Source organism: Catharus ustulatus, chromosome 15 (assembly GCF_009819885.2).
Source record: "Catharus ustulatus isolate bCatUst1 chromosome 15, bCatUst1.pri.v2, whole genome shotgun sequence".
In the NCBI taxonomy this organism is placed as follows: Eukaryota; Metazoa; Chordata; class Aves; order Passeriformes; family Turdidae; genus Catharus; species Catharus ustulatus.
Genome location: NC_046235.1, coordinates 1,774,296 through 1,790,609, shown reverse-complemented (window position 1 = coordinate 1,790,609; position 16,314 = coordinate 1,774,296). Strand labels below are relative to the sequence as shown.

Genomic DNA, 16,314 nt, shown 5'->3' with positions numbered 1-16,314 from the left:
CGCGAGCGCTGAGCTCATCCCGGGAGCGGCGCCAGCGCGGCTCAACTGCGCACACCTGGCGGGTGAAAATCACACTGCAGCGACACGGGGACAGTGGGGGGACAGCGGGGAAAGCCCCCTGGTGCACGGCCCCGACACCCCCAGCACCCCCAGAAGGGCAGGGATCCTTTCCAGGACTCCTCAGCCTAGCACGGGGTTCAGGATGGGGCTTCTCAAAGTTTAAATTGCACCAAAAAATCGCTTCTGAGTGGTGGTGTCCCAATGAGAGCATTGTGGGGCGGTGGGGTGGCTCCCGGTGGCTCCCGGTGGCTCCCGGTGGCTCCCAGCAAGCCCCAGGCATGCCACCAGTAACACCCCGAGTGCTCCTGGCAGTGGCAGCAGCCTGGGACAGGCAGGAACTGCAGCCCAGAGCTGGGTGCAGGTGGCACCTGCAGCTCCCCCAAAAGTGAGAGGGGACACGGGACTGGCACCAGGGGAGGCAGAGTGATGGGGACAGTGACACCAGTGATGGGGACAGCGACAGTAGTGATGAGGAGAGTGACAGTGTGATGGAGAGAGTGACAGTGTGATGGGGAGAGTGACAGAGCCATAGGGACAGTGACAGAGTGATGGGGAGAGTGACACCAGTGATGGGGACAGCGACAGTAGTGATGGGGAGAGTGACAGTGTGATGGGGAGAGTGACATCAGTGATGGGGACAGTGACAGAGCCATAGGGACAGTGACAGAGTGATGGGGAGAGTGACACCAGTGATGGGGACAGTGGCAGAGCAATGGGGACAATGACACCAGTGATGGGACAGCTACAGAGTGATGGGGACAGCGACAGCAGTGATGGGCACAGTGACACCAGTGATGGGGACAGTGATAGAGCGATGGGGAGAGTGACAGAGAGATGGGAACACTGACAGCAGTGATGGGGACAGCAACAGCAGTGATAGGGACAGTGACAGCAGTGATAGGGACAGTGACAACAACTCCTCACTCCCAGAACTTTCTCCCTGGGCCAGCCTGAGCTTGCTCCCCTCACTTCCCAGCACTTTCTCTGTTAAAGGAGCTGCTGCCTCCCAGGACAGCACCAGGAGCAGGATCTGTGTTGGGACTGGAGCAGGATCAGTGCTGGGGCTGGGACTGGAGCAGGGATCACTGCTGGGACTGGAACAGTGCTGGGGCTGGAGCAGGATCAGTGCTGGGGCTGGGACTGGAGCAGGTATCACTGCTGGGGCTGGAGCAGGGATTGATGCTGACAGGAAAGAGCTGCTGGCCCTAAAACATCAGGGAAAGTCAAGCAGGCACTAGCACAGCCTGCTCTGAGGTGTAAATACCTGCTGAAAATCTCAGAAAAGTTTGTGGGAATTCCCTCCAGGCTCTGATGAGTACAGGGAGGAATCAGGGGATGTAAAAACACTCCCCAGACCTGGCAGCACCTCAGCTGTGCTCACAGACTGTGTGTGAGGTTAGGAATGGGCTCAGCTCCCAGCAATTCCAGGGAACAGCCCCAAATCCTTTTCCCAGGGAGCAGGTACCTCACACATCCTGCAGAAATCATCCTCACAGAGTGCAGGCACAAAGTTCTCCACACAGGAACACCCATTTCCCAGCAGTGCTGTCAGTGTGTGTCCCCCAGCACCACTCCAGGAGAAATGAGGAGAAAAGAGTAGGGTGAAGGGATGAGAGCCACCAGCTCCTATCAGCTAAATCCTGATTTATTTAAAGAGAATATTTGCACAAGAGTGGTTAAATACCAGAGAAGGGAGCTCAGTTATGCTGAGAGAGGAACTGGGACAATGTTTGTCCTTGCAGGACTGCAAAATTCTCTGAACAATCCCTAACTTTTGGATTGGCCTTACCTGGGGCAGCAGGAATGGGTCTGAGCCCTCCAGAGAAGCTCTGAATCCAAAATCATCCTGTGATACTGGAAGGGCCCTGGTGAGCTCCCCCTGCTCCTTCTCCTTAGCAGAAGCTTTTGGATTGATCAGCTCTTGGTTTGTGGGCAGATTTCTCCATTTTTCCTGAGAATATTCCAGAGGGAGAGAGAAATTCCTGCTCCATCAGGAATAGAGGAGCCAGCACTGCAGAATCCCAAAGACCTCTGAGGTGACACAGGGGGGACACTGGGAGGGACAAGGAAGGGGAGGGAAGTTCTGGCTGGAGAAGATCCTGATGCCTCACCAGACATCTGTGAGCAGGAGGAGGAAATGCCAGAGCATCCTGGGGATCTGAGGGCACAGGAAAAACACCCAGGGGGGCTGGAAAGAAGTAGGAACAGGAATTTTGGGACTGGCAGGAAACCCCAAAGCTTCAGTGTCAAGAGAAATTTTGATTTGGGTCCTCATAAGGTGCTCACCCCCAGTTTGGGTGAACAAAATCCCTCTGCACATTCAGAGCATCTCCAAACCCTCGTGCTGGAACCCTGGAAATTGCGAATTTTGGGCTTTCTGTGCTGAGCCCCAGGAGAACACTATTTTTGACCTTTTGAAGGCTTCCAAAGTTGAATTACAGAGCTAGAATAACTGGTGTGCAGTTGGAATAGAAATGTGTAATATCACATAGTGAAAAATTAAGCATTTAAGGTTTCAGAATACATAATAAATAAAGCAAGATGCAAGTTTTAGGGTGGAGGTTTTGTCCTTCTTCACCTTCTTCTTCTTCGTGGGTTTGGGTGACATTGTGTGATTGGATAGAAAAATCTGCATTGTGGGTCATGGGTGGTTGGTTTTTGGGTTAAAAGTAAAATAATTTGGGTGTCTGTTCTCAATAGTTTGGCCTTAAAAGACCCTGTAGAGAAAGCTACATCTCCATTTGTGGAGCCTCCATAGAACTCCAGAGCTCCAGCTGCCACCTGGTGTTTGAGCACAGCTCTGCACAGGGCCCTGGAACAGAACTCAGAATTCACAGAATTCAGCCTGTTCCAGGTGAAAGTATCAATTCCATCAGGGATATTTGTGTAAACATCAATTCCCTCATGGATATTTCCAGGCTTGGGGCAGCCACAGCCCCTCTGGGCACCCTGTGTCAGGCCTGCCCACCCTCACAGGAATTCCTGCCCAATATCCCACCCAGCCCTGCTCTCTGGGGTGCCATTCCCTGTGTCCTGGCACTCCTGGTGAAGTTCCCCCTGCTTTTGTGTTCTGGTGCTTGGAGAAACCCCCTGTGGCAGCCATGGTTGTGACATGATGATGATTTTCCCAGCTCAGTTCTCCCTCCTCAGCTCCACCAAATCCCTCCTCACACAGGAGCTGTGTCAGACCTTTGTTCATCCTTCTCCACCCCCAGTCTAATTCTATCACAATTTATTTCTGAGGGATTTCTCTGGGCACCCATTGGAAGTAACCCTCACTAACTTCATGTTTTAGTGACAAGAACTACAGAACAGTGCCCAAAAGGGCTTTGGGACAGTGACAGTGCAAAGTGCAGAGGTTGTTATAAACTCACAGAAATAATTTAAAATAACTGCAGCAAAGATTTCCCCAATCATCTCTGCAGCTTCCTGGGAGGCACAACAGGAATGTCCACCCCACTTTGTCTCTTGAGAGGGAGTTCAGGGTGCTCCCCTCGTGTGCAGTGATGGCAAAAACTCACCAACATTTACTCTGAGGAGAATATCCTCCATTCCTTCAGTGGGTGACACTGCCCTGCCAGGGCCATGCTCCACCCTTGGGAGAACAGGAGCCAAAAAATGTGTGGGGATTAAACAGATGAACAACAAGTCAGGTAAGAAAAATACTGCCTCTTGTTTAATGTTCAAAGACATCAGTAAACAACCAGAACCGTACAGACAGAGGCTGGAGCCACCCCCACCTCCCCAAACCAGCACAGGTACCAGGTGAGGACTCAGGAGAAGGAGCAGCCAAATCTGGGATTGCAGGGATGGCCAAATGTCTGCTGGGTGAGGGCAGGAACAGAGCCCTTGGGGGAAGCAGCTTCCCTCACCCAGCAGCACAGCAACATCTGCTGGGGACAGATTCTGTTTCCTCTCAGAGGAACAGCCCAGATCTCTTGGTGCCACACACCTGGAAGCTACATCAGAGGTGCAGGACACACTGACCTGAGCAGCCAAACCTCTGTCCCACAGGGATTTAAACCTCCCAAGGAATAAGCACAACAGGGAGGTTGTGTCCAGCTCAGCAAAGTGCTGCACAACTCGTTTGTGAATGCAGATCTGGCTGTGGGGGGAAGGAAGGAACCTGTGCTCTGCACAAATCCTTCCATCCTGCTGCTCCCAGGACATCCTACCCCACAACTGCTCTGTCTTCTCCAATCATTCCTGGAGCTGTGGAGCTCCAGCTGCTCAGAAGGGCCATGAGGAGCAGCTCTGGGTGCAGGACAGTGGCGGGTACCTGAGTGCAGGTCAGGGACAGCAGGATGGATCCCGAGCTGCTGCAGAGAGGCAGAGATCGTAGGCACAGCTGCTCCAGCTCCCACCTGGCTGGCAGGAGCCTGCAGGGGACTCATGGAGAGTGGCTCAGGCTCTGAGGGCAGCCACAAAGTTGCCAGCCAGGACTCAGCATGGTTCCATTCCCACGGTGGTGACAGCCAGAACCGTGACACAGTGACAAGGAAGGAGCAAAGTCACCTCTGTGCCTCTCCAGGTGGCAGGAGCCTGCAGTGGGGCTGTCTCTGCTGCCACCATGTGCAGTCTAAGATGAAGAGAGGGCTCAACTGGCTCCTGGGGGCCCAGTTAAGTGCTCCAAGCATCAGGAGGACAGGGCAGAGCCCTCAGATCTCCACGTCGCTCTCTTTGTCGTTGTCGTGGTCACCGTCATAGAACTCATTGGGAGCTTCAGGCCTGGGGGAAGAGAAATCCCTGTCAGGGAGGAGACAGAGACCTGGAACCCTTGGGGACTGAGGGAATGGCACACTGGGAGACCACAGCAGCCCCTTGGGTAAAACCAGACACTCAGAAGTGACTTTACCAGAAGTGACTTCCCTGCCCACAGCAATGGGCTTTAAGGTTCCGTCCAAGCCCAAATTCTGGGATTTTGGTGCTAGGACTTGGATGGATTCCTCTGTATCCCCTCCCAGGGACAGGAAGGGAAGGCCACAGCTGCAGCCCAGGCTCTGTTACCTGTTGTAGTTCTCCTCAGAGCCCCTCTCCTCGGGGTCGGGCTCGTCCGTGCGGTCGTAGCTGAGCAGGTCCGAGGGGACGTCGTGGATCTGCACGCTGGGAGCGTGGTTCAGCATCTTCAGGTTCTCAAAGATGGTCTGCCTGATCTGATCCAGGTACTGCAGGCACAAAACACAGCCATCACTCAGTGGGATGTGCCACAGCTCTGTCACCTGCCTACATCGCCTCTGGGGTGGCCAAGAGCAACAAATTTGTGCAAAATTCACTGGTCAGAGCAGAAGGGGCTGGGGAGTGAATTAAATTATTGGCACTCAAGCACACAGGAAACACTGAGACAACCCAGTGGTTTTCCATTGTTTTTTTTTGCCCTGGGCTCCAGCTGGTTTCACAGTGAACAAACAACTGTAGGTTTACTGAGAAATGAAATTGGATATTGAAAGATGAAAGAAATAATGCGGGGAAACCACAAATTCTGTAATAATTAAAAATTAAAAGGGAGGGTTGTACATCAGAGGGGAATCTCAGGTATCAGTATTTGGGAAGTCTGTGCCTCTCAAGCACCTCAGCAATGGGGAAAGAGAGAGGGAAATTGGGATAAAAAGGACGCTGAGTCCTCCAAAAATCTGAGAGATCCCAGGGAATGCCCCATGGCCTCTCTCTTTATTGGAATAAAGCAAAAGGGACTCCTCTGTCTCCTATTTGGATATAAACCTCTGGTGTTTGTGGTTTAATTTTCTTGACACACAGGACAGAGCATCAACCACAGGGTTTTGGAAATTCAAAGCTGATATTGGAGCTCACCTGCCTGGAGTTCTGATTCTCAATCCTCGTGCTGACATCGGGGTGAAGGGTGAAGTCTGGAGCGAAGTACTCAAAGTATTCTGAGATGGAAGAGGCAGAGTTAGAGCACAGGGAGGGCCAGAAGCTGTGCAGAGAGCAGAGCTCACCCTCCCACCTGCCTGGGAGAGGGCAAAGCTTAAAAACCACAGAGATATTCAAGTCTGAAAGGGATTAGACAAAACAACAGAGCAGACAGGAAATGGTGCAAAAATAACAGCTGTGTCTGCCCAGCAGGAGAGATCACACCACAGGGACACCTCCCACTACACCAAACCTGGCCTTGGACACTTCCAGGCATGGCTGAGGCCACCTCCAAGGTCAGGAAGTGCTGTTCCAATAGAACATCTCAAAAATTTCAGCAGAGCTCACGAGGAAAAAAGGCAACTCCAACTTACCACTGTACGGGAGCTCGTCACTGATGGGCTCATCCACCAGCAAGGACGTTTCATAAGTCCTGCAAAGGTGGGGAAAGAGGAGCTCAGCTCATGGGAAGGGACATGGGAAATGCAGGGACAAACCCCACAGAGCCACCCTCAGCTGGCACAGGGACAGACCCCACAGAGCCATCCCTCAGCAGGAGGGACAAACCCCACAGAGCTGTCCCTCAGCTGGCACAGGGACAAACCCCACAGAGCTGTCCTTCAGCAGGCACAGGGACAAACCCCCCAGAGCCACCCTCAGCAGGACAGGGACTCACCAACACCGTGCCACATTCCTGACAGTGTAACCTCCTCCTCCCAGCACCAGCAAGGGGATGTTGAAGCTCTTCACATACTCCACACACTCCCTGCAAACCCCAAACAGGAAAATGCCAGAGTTGGAAGCTGCAGCAGGGGTTCACGTGTCAGAAATGCCCCCCTGAAGTCCAGCACTGCCATGGCTGCTGTGATACACCCAGAGCTTCCACCCAGGAATCAGCATCACAGTGGGGGTGGGAAGAACCTTGAGCTTCATCTCATTGCACCCCCTGCCATGACAGGGACACTTTCCACTGTCCCAGGCTGCTCCAAATCCTCCAGCCTGGCCTTGGGCACTGCCAGGGACACAGGGGCAGCCACAGCTGTGCCAGCCCTGCCCACCCTCCCAGGGAACAATTCCAGCCCAATATCCCATCCAGCTGTGCCATTCCTTGTGTCCTGTTCCTCCATTTCTTGTCCCCAGTCCCTCTCCAGCTCTCCTGGAGGCACTGAACCTTCTCTGGAACCTTCTCTTGTCCTGGTGAGCACTCCCAGCTCTCCCAGCCTGGCTGCAGCCCTCAGAGCATCTCCATCTCCACTCATTCTCAAACCCCCTCCAGGCACACAGATGTTAAAAAAAAAACCCCAAAAACTGCTGGCAGGCCAAAGCCAAAGCTCCAACCTCACAGCAGAGACTCCTCAGAGCCCTTCAGGTTTTTTCTGTGCCCAGCCCTGCTGTACTCACCCATGGCCTCTTATACTGAGGTTAAAACATCCCAACCTGTCACAGCCCAGAGAATCAGCACCACACTGGGGAACAGAAAAACAAGGGGATGTTGGCATTGCCCTCCAGGGGACAGAAGGTGACAGATTCAGCCCTCTGACCCTCTGAAGGTGTGAATGTGTGCACAGAGGTGTGCTCCCTTACCTGCAGGACTATGCAGGTGGGCTGATAGTAATCCACCACCTGGTTAATGACTGGCTGGAAGAGGTGCTTGTAACCTGTGGGGAGAGAGGTGGATTTGTCATGGCTGTACACAGCAGGAGGAGCAGCACAGCAGGAGGAGGCTGTGCACAGCAGGAAAGCCCTGGGGCCAAGGGGAAGGGGAGGGGACACCTACTCTGGTCATCGATGCCATCTCGGAGGGGCACGTTGAGACAATAGTACCGACCACTCTCTGCACCAACCTCATACATGTCACCTGCACAACAGGACAGTGACAGCAGCCCTGAGACTTCAGAGCTGTGCACAGGCCAGGTCTGAGCTGGCCTGAGCCTTTCCACCTCATCAGGATCCCTTTCTTACAGTTCTATTCCCCTCTAATCACTTTTTCCCCACATTTCACCCCGTTGCTTGAACTTTGTGATTTCTCTACTCCAGCACAGCTTCCAAGGGATTCTGAAGCAGGTTCCCACTGGAAATGAACCACCTACCTGTGCCAGGGAAGAAATAGTTGCCATATTTGTGAAATGACACTGTCATGACACGATCTGTGAGGTAGAAAGCCTCCTGCACGCCGTCCCCGTGGTGGATATCGATGTCGATGTATAGCACACGGGGGTGGTACCTGGGGAACAGACAACTCTGGATTCCAGGCATTCCTAAACAACCAAACATCATCTTCTGATGTGCTTGGAAACTGAGATTTAGAACATTTTCTTCAGAGGTGGTTAGAAATGGATATGAGAACAAAAATGTTTTTAGATGGGGCTTAGAAACATCTTGGAAAAGAATTAAAGCAAGGTGGGTGCTTAAACAAAAAGTTTTCAAAACTGGGTGCTCAAAAGTTGCAGATTTTTGTTTCCAACTCATAGTTAATCTTGAAGAGCTCCAGTGATTTGAATCAAATGAAAGGCAAGCTGGCATGGAGGAGGTGGAATTGGAGCACTGTGTCCCAGCTGGTGAGCACCAAAAATTCCAGGCTGGGCTAAAGTCACTGGAGAAGCAGCCAGAGACACAGAGACAGACAGAAGCAAACTCAAAATGCAGTCACCTGCTGCAAAAAGGATCCCGGAAACAGGCAACAAAAGAATTGGGACATAAATCATATCCCATGAGGGGTAACTGGGCTGTACTTGAGGCCTCTGGTGGATGGCATTGGGAAATGGGAGTGCAGGGATAGCCAGGGAAATCCTGAGGGTCCAAATAGAACACGAAATCCCAGTACATCCCATAAATCTGACTCTGAGAACAAGTAAACTTGCCAGCAGTAACCATTGTTTGATCAATTCCAGATCCTTTTTCATTCCATGACAACTTGTCTGAGGTTCAGTGACAAGGAGGGCACTTTGAAGTACCAAAAAAACCAAACCAACCCAAACCAAAAACAAACCCAAAAAACCTCACATCCATTCAAGAAACTGAACGTATTTCTGTAACTTTTCCTCTCAATCTGAATTTATTTTCCATTTTCTAAAATGAAAAATAACCTGACTCTTTTTCTATGGAGACCAAGTGTTCTTTGATCATGTGCAGCCCAAGTCCTGCTCTTAAGGTGCTCAAACCACTCCAGAAAGATTTGAGTCATTTTTGTGTCTCCAGTGACCCAAAACCTGCATTTACCTACACAAAGCTCACTGTGGCAACAAGGCTGAGACTCAGGAGCCCCTGAAATGGGATTGAAGAATTTTTCTGTATCCCCCAAGCTCCCTGCAACAAAATTGGGGTTCCAATGTTCAAACCCTTAAAGATAAGGATGGGACAAAAATGTTTTGGGGCTTCCTGGATTCCAGAAAGGCAAGTGAGGCAGGGAAAGAGAAAAAGCAGAGGGAGAGCACAAAGCAGCCAGCAGAATTCCATCCTTACTTGAGCAGCTCCAGGATGCCAATCACGATGTCATTGACGTAACAAAAACCCGAAGCCTGGAAGAGAGAGAAACCCCAAAAGCTTCAGAGTGAGATCAACACAGAGCCCAGGCCCCAAAGGCACAGTAATCCACACATCTGCCTCATTACCTCGAACTTTTTGGCATGATGGAGGCCCCCTGCCCAGTTTATGGCAATGTCACAGATCTGAGAGAGAAAAGAGAAGCGAGTTTAAAGTGACAAAATGGTGACAACAACACTGTGTCCTCCTTCCCCCTGCCCACCCCAGGGTGCACAACACCCTCCTGGCTTCTCCTCCTCCTGCAAAGCTCCAAAAAACCAGCACCTCAGCCCCCTCACCTTGTTGTTGAGCTGTGTTGCTCCCTGCAGGGAGGCCCCAGTGTAACGGGAGCAGAATTCAAAGAGGCCTGGAAACACTGGGCTGAAAAAGAAACCACATTGAAACCCTGAAACTCACTGAAACTCATCCCTGGCCCTCCTCCTGAGCACAGCCAGGAATCAAACTGCCCAGGGGTGACACCTGAACAAAGCTCTCTGTGAAAGTTAATTTGGGATCAGCATCACTCTGAGCCCCAGCAGGGCTGCAAACTCAGTGGGAAACACAGGGAATGTGATGGTGATTCCCAAAGCTTCCAAAGCAGCTTTGAGAAGGTTTCACTGCTCCCAGAGTCAGAGTCTGGGATGTGCACACAGCTGGGACATGAGACCCATCCTCAGGACAGGGTGGGACTGACAGAGCTCCCAATCCCAGAACGGTTTGGGTGGGAAGGGACCTTAAAGTTCATCCTGCTCCACCCTGCCATGGCAGGGACACCTCCCACTGTCCCAGGCTGCTCCAAAACCTGTCCAGACACTGCCAGGGATCCAGGGCACCCTCCCAGGGAACAATTCCTGCCCAAAATCCCATCCAACCCTGCCATTCCCTGTGTCCTGTCCCTCCATCCCTTGTCCCAAGTCCTCCCAGCTCTCCTGGAATTCCTTCAGGTCCTGGAAGGGCACAATGGGATCAGCCCTTCCCTTTTCCAGGAGAACAACCCCCAGCAGAGCTGCTCCATCCCCTGATCATCCTGGTGCCTCCTCTGCATTTGCCCCACCAGGTTTATGTTCTTTGTTAGGACAATTTTGGTTTTGAACTGGAAGCTCTACTAGAACAAGCAGAGCCTGCAACCCAACAAGCCCAAACCTAAACTCAAAAAGGAGCAGCAACATCTCCAGGGAAGGGAGAGGAATTCAGGGATTCAGGAATTCTGCATGTGGGAACTCTGAAAATTGAGTTTTGAACTTTCTGTGCTGTCAGAAAGTTCCCCAGAGGAGCACTGCTTTGGAACTGAAGCCTTGGAAAAAGCTTCCAAAATTGAATAATAGAGTTAGAATCACTGATGTGGAGTTTAAATAGAAATGTGTAGTATCACACAGTGAAAGGTTTGGAATTTGGGATTTTAGAATACAATAAATATTCTATAGTTTGAGTAGAATTAATATCACACAGTAAAGGTTTGGAATTTAGGGGTTTAGAATACAGTAAATATTCTATAGTTTGAATAGAAGTAATATCACACAGTGAAAGGTCTGGAATTCAGGATTTTACAATACAATAAATATTCTATAGCTTGAATAGAAGTAATATCACACAGTGAAAGGTTTGAAATTCAGGATTTTACAATACAGTAAATATTCTATAGCTTAAATAGAAATGTGTAATACCACACAGTGAAAGGTTTGGAATTTGGGATTTTACAATAAATATTCTATAGTTTAAATAAAAGTGTGTAATATCACACAGCAAAGGCTTGGAATTTGGGATTTTAGAACACAATAAATATTCTCTAGTTTGAAAAGAAGTGTGTAATATCACACAGTAAAAGGTTTGAAATTCAGGATTTTACAATACAGCAAATATTCTATAGTTTGAATAGAAATGTGTAATACCACACAGTAAAGATTTGGAATTTGGGATTTTAGAATATAGTAAATATTCTATAGTTTGAATAGAATTAATATCACACAGTGAAAGGTTTGAAATTCAGAGTTTTAGCATACAGTAAATATTCTATAGTTTGAAGAGAAGTGTGTAATACCACACAGTGAAAGGTTTGGGATTTAGAATTTTACAATAAATATTCTATAGTTTAAATAAAAGTGTGTAATATCACACAGTAAAGGTTTGGAATTCAGGATTTTACAATACAATAAATATTCTATAGCTTGAATAGAAATGTGTAATATCACACAGGGAAAGGTTTGGAATTTAGGGTTTTAGAATATAGTAAATATTCTATTTAAATATTCTATTCTATTAATTGTCCATTAGAATATAGACAAGATAGAAGTTTTAAGGCATTAATTTTTCTTCCTTCCTTTTCTTCTTAAGTTTAAGTAATATTTTTAACTAGACAGAAAATGCTGCACTGGGGTCATTGAGTCAAAAGTAAAAATAATTTTAATTGAACGGTTTAGCTTTAAAAGACTTTGTAACCAGCAAGATAAATCTCCATTTTGTCATTTTTAGCTTGTTGGCTCAAAGTGCTGTGGCACTTACTGTGCTATAGATAAGAATTCAACAACTGAGCCCAAACTCCATTTCTGGTGCTTTTAATTCCAACTCTAACTGCAGAAGAAAAATTAAAATAAAACCTTAACAGCTCCATCCCTTTATCCACACATGAGAGACTCAGGAGGGAGGGAGGAATGGGACATTTTTGGGTGTCTTGGGTTGCAATACGAAATATGACCAAAAGTATCTGTTCTATCACCATCTGTTAAACCAGGTGGGGCAGTGATCCTGATCTCTGTGGGGATATCTCCTGTTAATGGGTCAGCTGTTAAACCAGCTGGGGATGTGTTCTTTGTCTTTCCACAACCCATCCTCCCTCCAGGAGATCTCTCCTGTTCATGGCCACTGAGTCCCAGTGCATGGCTGATAAAATTCCATCATCCCATGGGGAGATGCTCCAGCCAGGGGGAGGAGCCAAACATTTCCTACCCAGATAAAATCTGAGATTTGGGACACCAAGGGAGCACTTTTCCCACTGGATCCCAGAGGAAAACCAGACCCTTCCACATCATCACTGCACCTTGGGAGGAAAACTGCACCTTGTACAGGAGCACTGCTCCAACTGAGCCACATCTGTCACTGCAGGAGGATGCAGCCACCATGGAATGGCACTGCTGCCAACACCCTGACTGACTGACTGGTGTCAGCTTGGATTCTGACTCTGGCAGGGTTTGGGGTTTGTTCTTTGTAATTCTGTATTTCTATTTTAATTTCCCTAGAAAAAAACTGTTATTCCTGTTCCCATATCTTTGCCTGAGAGCCCCTAATTTCAAAATGATAATAATTTGGAGGGAGGGGATTTACATTCTCTATTTCCTGCCTTTCTTAGCAAACACCTGTCCCCCAAACCAGGACAGTGGGGCAGCAGCAGCCCCTGAGGCACTCACCAGTCGTCACCCACGTTGAAGGCGTTGAGGCTCTTGGTGAAGCCCTGCATGTTGTTGGGGCTCACTCTCTGCAGGAAATCGATGTAATCCTCAGAGTGGAAGCGGCACATGTCATGCTGGGAGGCCTGGTAGGGCTTGAACACCTTGCAGAAACAAAAGCAGGAGTTATTTCCCATCCCAACTCCATTTTCTTGGGCTGCAAGGAACGCCAAGCTAACTAAGAAACAGCCAGTGTGAGGTATATTAAAATGTGCAAACACTGGTATTTATTCATTCAAATTATTTATTCATTTACATTGGTATTGGTGTTCATTTACATTATTTATTAATTTAAATTCAACAGCTGCTCAAAAGACAAAAGCAGGAGTTATTGCACATCCCAACTCCATTTCCTTGGGCTGGAAGGAATCTCAAGCTGACAAACAGCCTGTGTGAGGTACATTAAAAATGTGCAAACATTGGTATTTGTGCTCATTTAAATTCAACAGCTGCTCAAAAGACAAAAGCAGGAGTTATTTCCCATCCCAACTCCATTTCCTTGGGCTGGAAGGAATGTCAAGCTAACTGAGAAACAGCCTGTGTGAGGTACATTAAAAATGTGCAAATATTGGTATTTATTCATTTAAATTATTCATTCATTTAAATTCAACAGCTGCTGAAAAGACAAAAGCAGGAGTTATTTCCCATCCCAACTCCATTTTCTTGAGCTGAAAGGACTGTCAAGCTAACTGAGAAAGAGCCAGTGTGAGGTACATTAAAAATGTGCAAACATTGGTATTTGTGCTCATTCAAATTCCATGAAACCCGCTCTCCTTTCATTTTTTCCCTTTCACAAATCCATCTCCTGCCTCTCCTGGCTGCAGCTCTTGCCATAAAATTTCTTCCTACCCCATGGCACATTCCCCTGCTTGGGCAGCAAAATAATCCTTCCTTCACTAAGGGGGAATCCTTTCTTCCTCAGTCACCAATTTCCCACAGTTTTAAAACCTTGGTCTAGGGGTGGTTCTGGTCCCTCTGGAAGATTTTTCTACAATTTTAAAACCTTGATCTAGTGATGGTTCTGATCCCTCTGGAAGATTTACTGACAGGTTCCAAATTATTTGGGGGAACCTCCCAGACAGATGGAGGAGTTGCAAAAGTTTTGTTTCCTTTGGAAAGGGAATTGAGGGAGGTTGATGGACTCAAATCCAGGTTTTTGTGACAGTAAAGATTTGCCAGTTTGGCACTTAGGGCACATACCTCAGCAGAGGGGAATTTAAAAATTAACACCACTGGGAGAGGAAATTAAATTGAGATGTTTTCTGTGATTCCTATTTTCTCTTATTTAAAGCAACCACTTAATAGAAAAAGTGGAATGTGAAAATAACAGGGAAATTCCTCAGGACAACTGCACCATGGTCCTGTTTTCTGTGCTGAGCAGGAAATCTGCTCATTTTCAGAGCCACAATAAACCAAAACAAGCCCATCTCCTCCTCTCCTGGTGTTTTCCATGTGCAATTTGGTACTTGCTGCTGCCTCTGACAACTCAAACAGGGCTGAGGGCATGAAGCGTTTCAGCATCACAGTGGTTTCTTGTGGAAAATATAAACCCCCAAAAAAGAGAATTTCAAGATTAAAAAATGTGGAGCTCTGCCCACTGCCTCCTTCAGGTAGGGATTTGCTATTTAGAAGTGTTAGGTCAGAACATGATTTTGGGTGTTCCTTCAAGGAAAAGCTCAACTCCAGGGAAGTTACAGGTGCAAATCCACACATACACAGTGCCAAACACAAGCCACACACAGTGACATAAAAATCTGTAAGAGAAACTCTGCAAAAGCTCCCCACAGTCCCTGCAAGAGCTGCATTTCTGCACTGGATGTGCTTTTATTAGGGAATTATATTAATTGAGAAAATGTTTGCTGTTTAGACTTGAGAAAAGTTCTTTTCCTAAACTACATCTCTACATTTGCCTGACCTCAGCAGTTCCTTGGAATCTTCTCCAGCTGCACCAACAGCGCAGACTGAGCTTTCCAACCACTCCTAAACACTGCCACCCACCAGAGGAGCCCTGGGGGCTCAGCCCGGAGCCTGCCACACCCTCAGAGCTCCGTGCGCTGCCCTCCTGTCCCCAACCCCCGCCCGGCTGGGGACACGCGTGGCTTACGATCATTTTCTTGTAGAGGCCATAGTGCAGCACCAGGCTGTGCGTGAGCGCCAGGCGATGCGGCTTCATGGGGTGCCCCGCGCCTGGAACGGAACCGCGCGGGGATTAACGGGGCTCGGGGGGGGCACAACGGCCGCTCCCGCCGCCCGCCGCGCACCGCCACCCGCAGCGCGACCGCCCCAGGCCGGCGGTGAGGAGGGGAATGGCAGCGGGGAGGAAGAGGGGAGGGATGGAGACAGGGTGGAACGGGGAGAGGGGAGGATGGGCTGGGGCATGGCCTCGCCGCTGGGCCCTCGGCCGCAGCCTCACGGCGGCCACTCCGCCGCCCAGCCCCGCTGCTGCCCCGGCCGCGCTCGCACCGTAGTGGAAGTTCCCCACGTCTGGGTCGTAGAAATAGGCCACGGTCTTCGCCATGGCGGACAGGCGGCGCTCCTGCTTACGTCATCACGGCGCGACACCCGCACGGCGAGGGGCGTGGCCATCTTGAGAGGTGTACTGTCACTGAGGGGCGTGGCCATATTGAGGGGTATGGTCATTATGAGGGGCGTGGTTTCGGTAGGGGGCGTGACCATCTTGAGGGTGCGGTCATCGTGGGGGCGTGGCCATTAGGAGGGCGTGGTTTCGGGCAGGGGGCGTGGCCATTTCCCGTGTCCCCGCCCCCCCATCGCTCCCCAGTTCCTCCAGGCTGGTCCCAGTTGCGCCCAGCCCCTCCCGGCTGGGCCCAGGCTCGCCCGGGTGCTCGCAGCTGCCCAGAGTCAGCCGCAGTCACATCCAGTTGTGCCCCAGTCTCACTTGCCTGCCCTGTACCTGCTCCCAGCTGTGCCCACTTACTCCCAGTTACCGGCTGGACTTTCTCCCATTACCCCAGGTCGTCTCCCTAGTCATCCTCAGCTGCCCCAGTTATCCCTCACTACCCTTAACCTATTCCCAGTTCCCCCCAGCAGATCCCAGTTGCCCACTGGATTCTCTTCTCTAGGCCTGCAGCTACCTCCCAGTCATTCCCAGTTCATTCCAGATGCCTGCTGGCTTCTCTCACATAATTCCACATCTGCTCCCTCAGCCACCAGTCACTCCTCCCTCCCTCTCACCTACTCCCAGTGACTCCCAGTTAGCCCAGTTGGCCACTGGGTTCTGCTCTCTAGACCCACAGTTGGCTCCCAGTTACTCCCAGTTACTCCCAGTCTCCCCAGTGAGGTTTCCACACCTGGATGGGACTCATTCCCTTCTGGGGATGCAGATGAGGGACAGATGCAGATGCTGCTCACCCCAGTGGGGTCACAGAGAGGGGCTGAGGATGGGGACAGGAATTTGGGGTGAAGC

General features: G+C 49.8%; 1 protein-coding gene across 1 annotated transcript; it reads right to left on the bottom strand.

Annotated features, from left to right (window-relative positions):
- Positions 1 to 3,714: 3,714 nt before the first annotated feature.
- Positions 3,715 to 15,461, bottom strand: HDAC3 (histone deacetylase 3). The gene is made up of 15 exons (XM_033073425.2): positions 15,354 to 15,461; positions 14,995 to 15,077; positions 12,852 to 12,994; positions 9,750 to 9,831; positions 9,540 to 9,596; positions 9,391 to 9,446; positions 8,019 to 8,152; positions 7,706 to 7,786; positions 7,513 to 7,586; positions 7,330 to 7,394; positions 6,605 to 6,694; positions 6,303 to 6,361; positions 5,869 to 5,948; positions 5,068 to 5,225; positions 3,715 to 4,788 (listed from the first exon to the last, which is right to left on the bottom strand). Exons 1-15 carry the CDS (start codon positions 15,406 to 15,408, stop codon positions 4,719 to 4,721), a joined length of 1,287 nt encoding a protein of 428 aa, XP_032929316.1. The 5' UTR covers positions 15,409 to 15,461; the 3' UTR covers positions 3,715 to 4,718.
- Between the last annotated feature and the right edge of the window lie 853 nt (positions 15,462 to 16,314).

Bases quoted from the DNA above. Each gene is read 5' to 3' on its own strand.
- HDAC3 (XM_033073425.2), bottom strand. From the start codon at position 15,408: ATGGCGAAGACCGTGGCCTATTTCTACGACCCAGACGTGGGGAACTTC. The intron at 9,447-9,539 runs GTAATGAGGCAG...TCTCTCTTCCAG, and splicing joins ATCATGCCAAAAAGTTCGAG to GCTTCGGGTTTTTGTTACGT. The intron at 7,787-8,018 runs GTAGGTGGTTCA...CCTGTTGTGCAG, and splicing joins CTATTTCTTCCCTGGCACAG to GTGACATGTATGAGGTTGGT.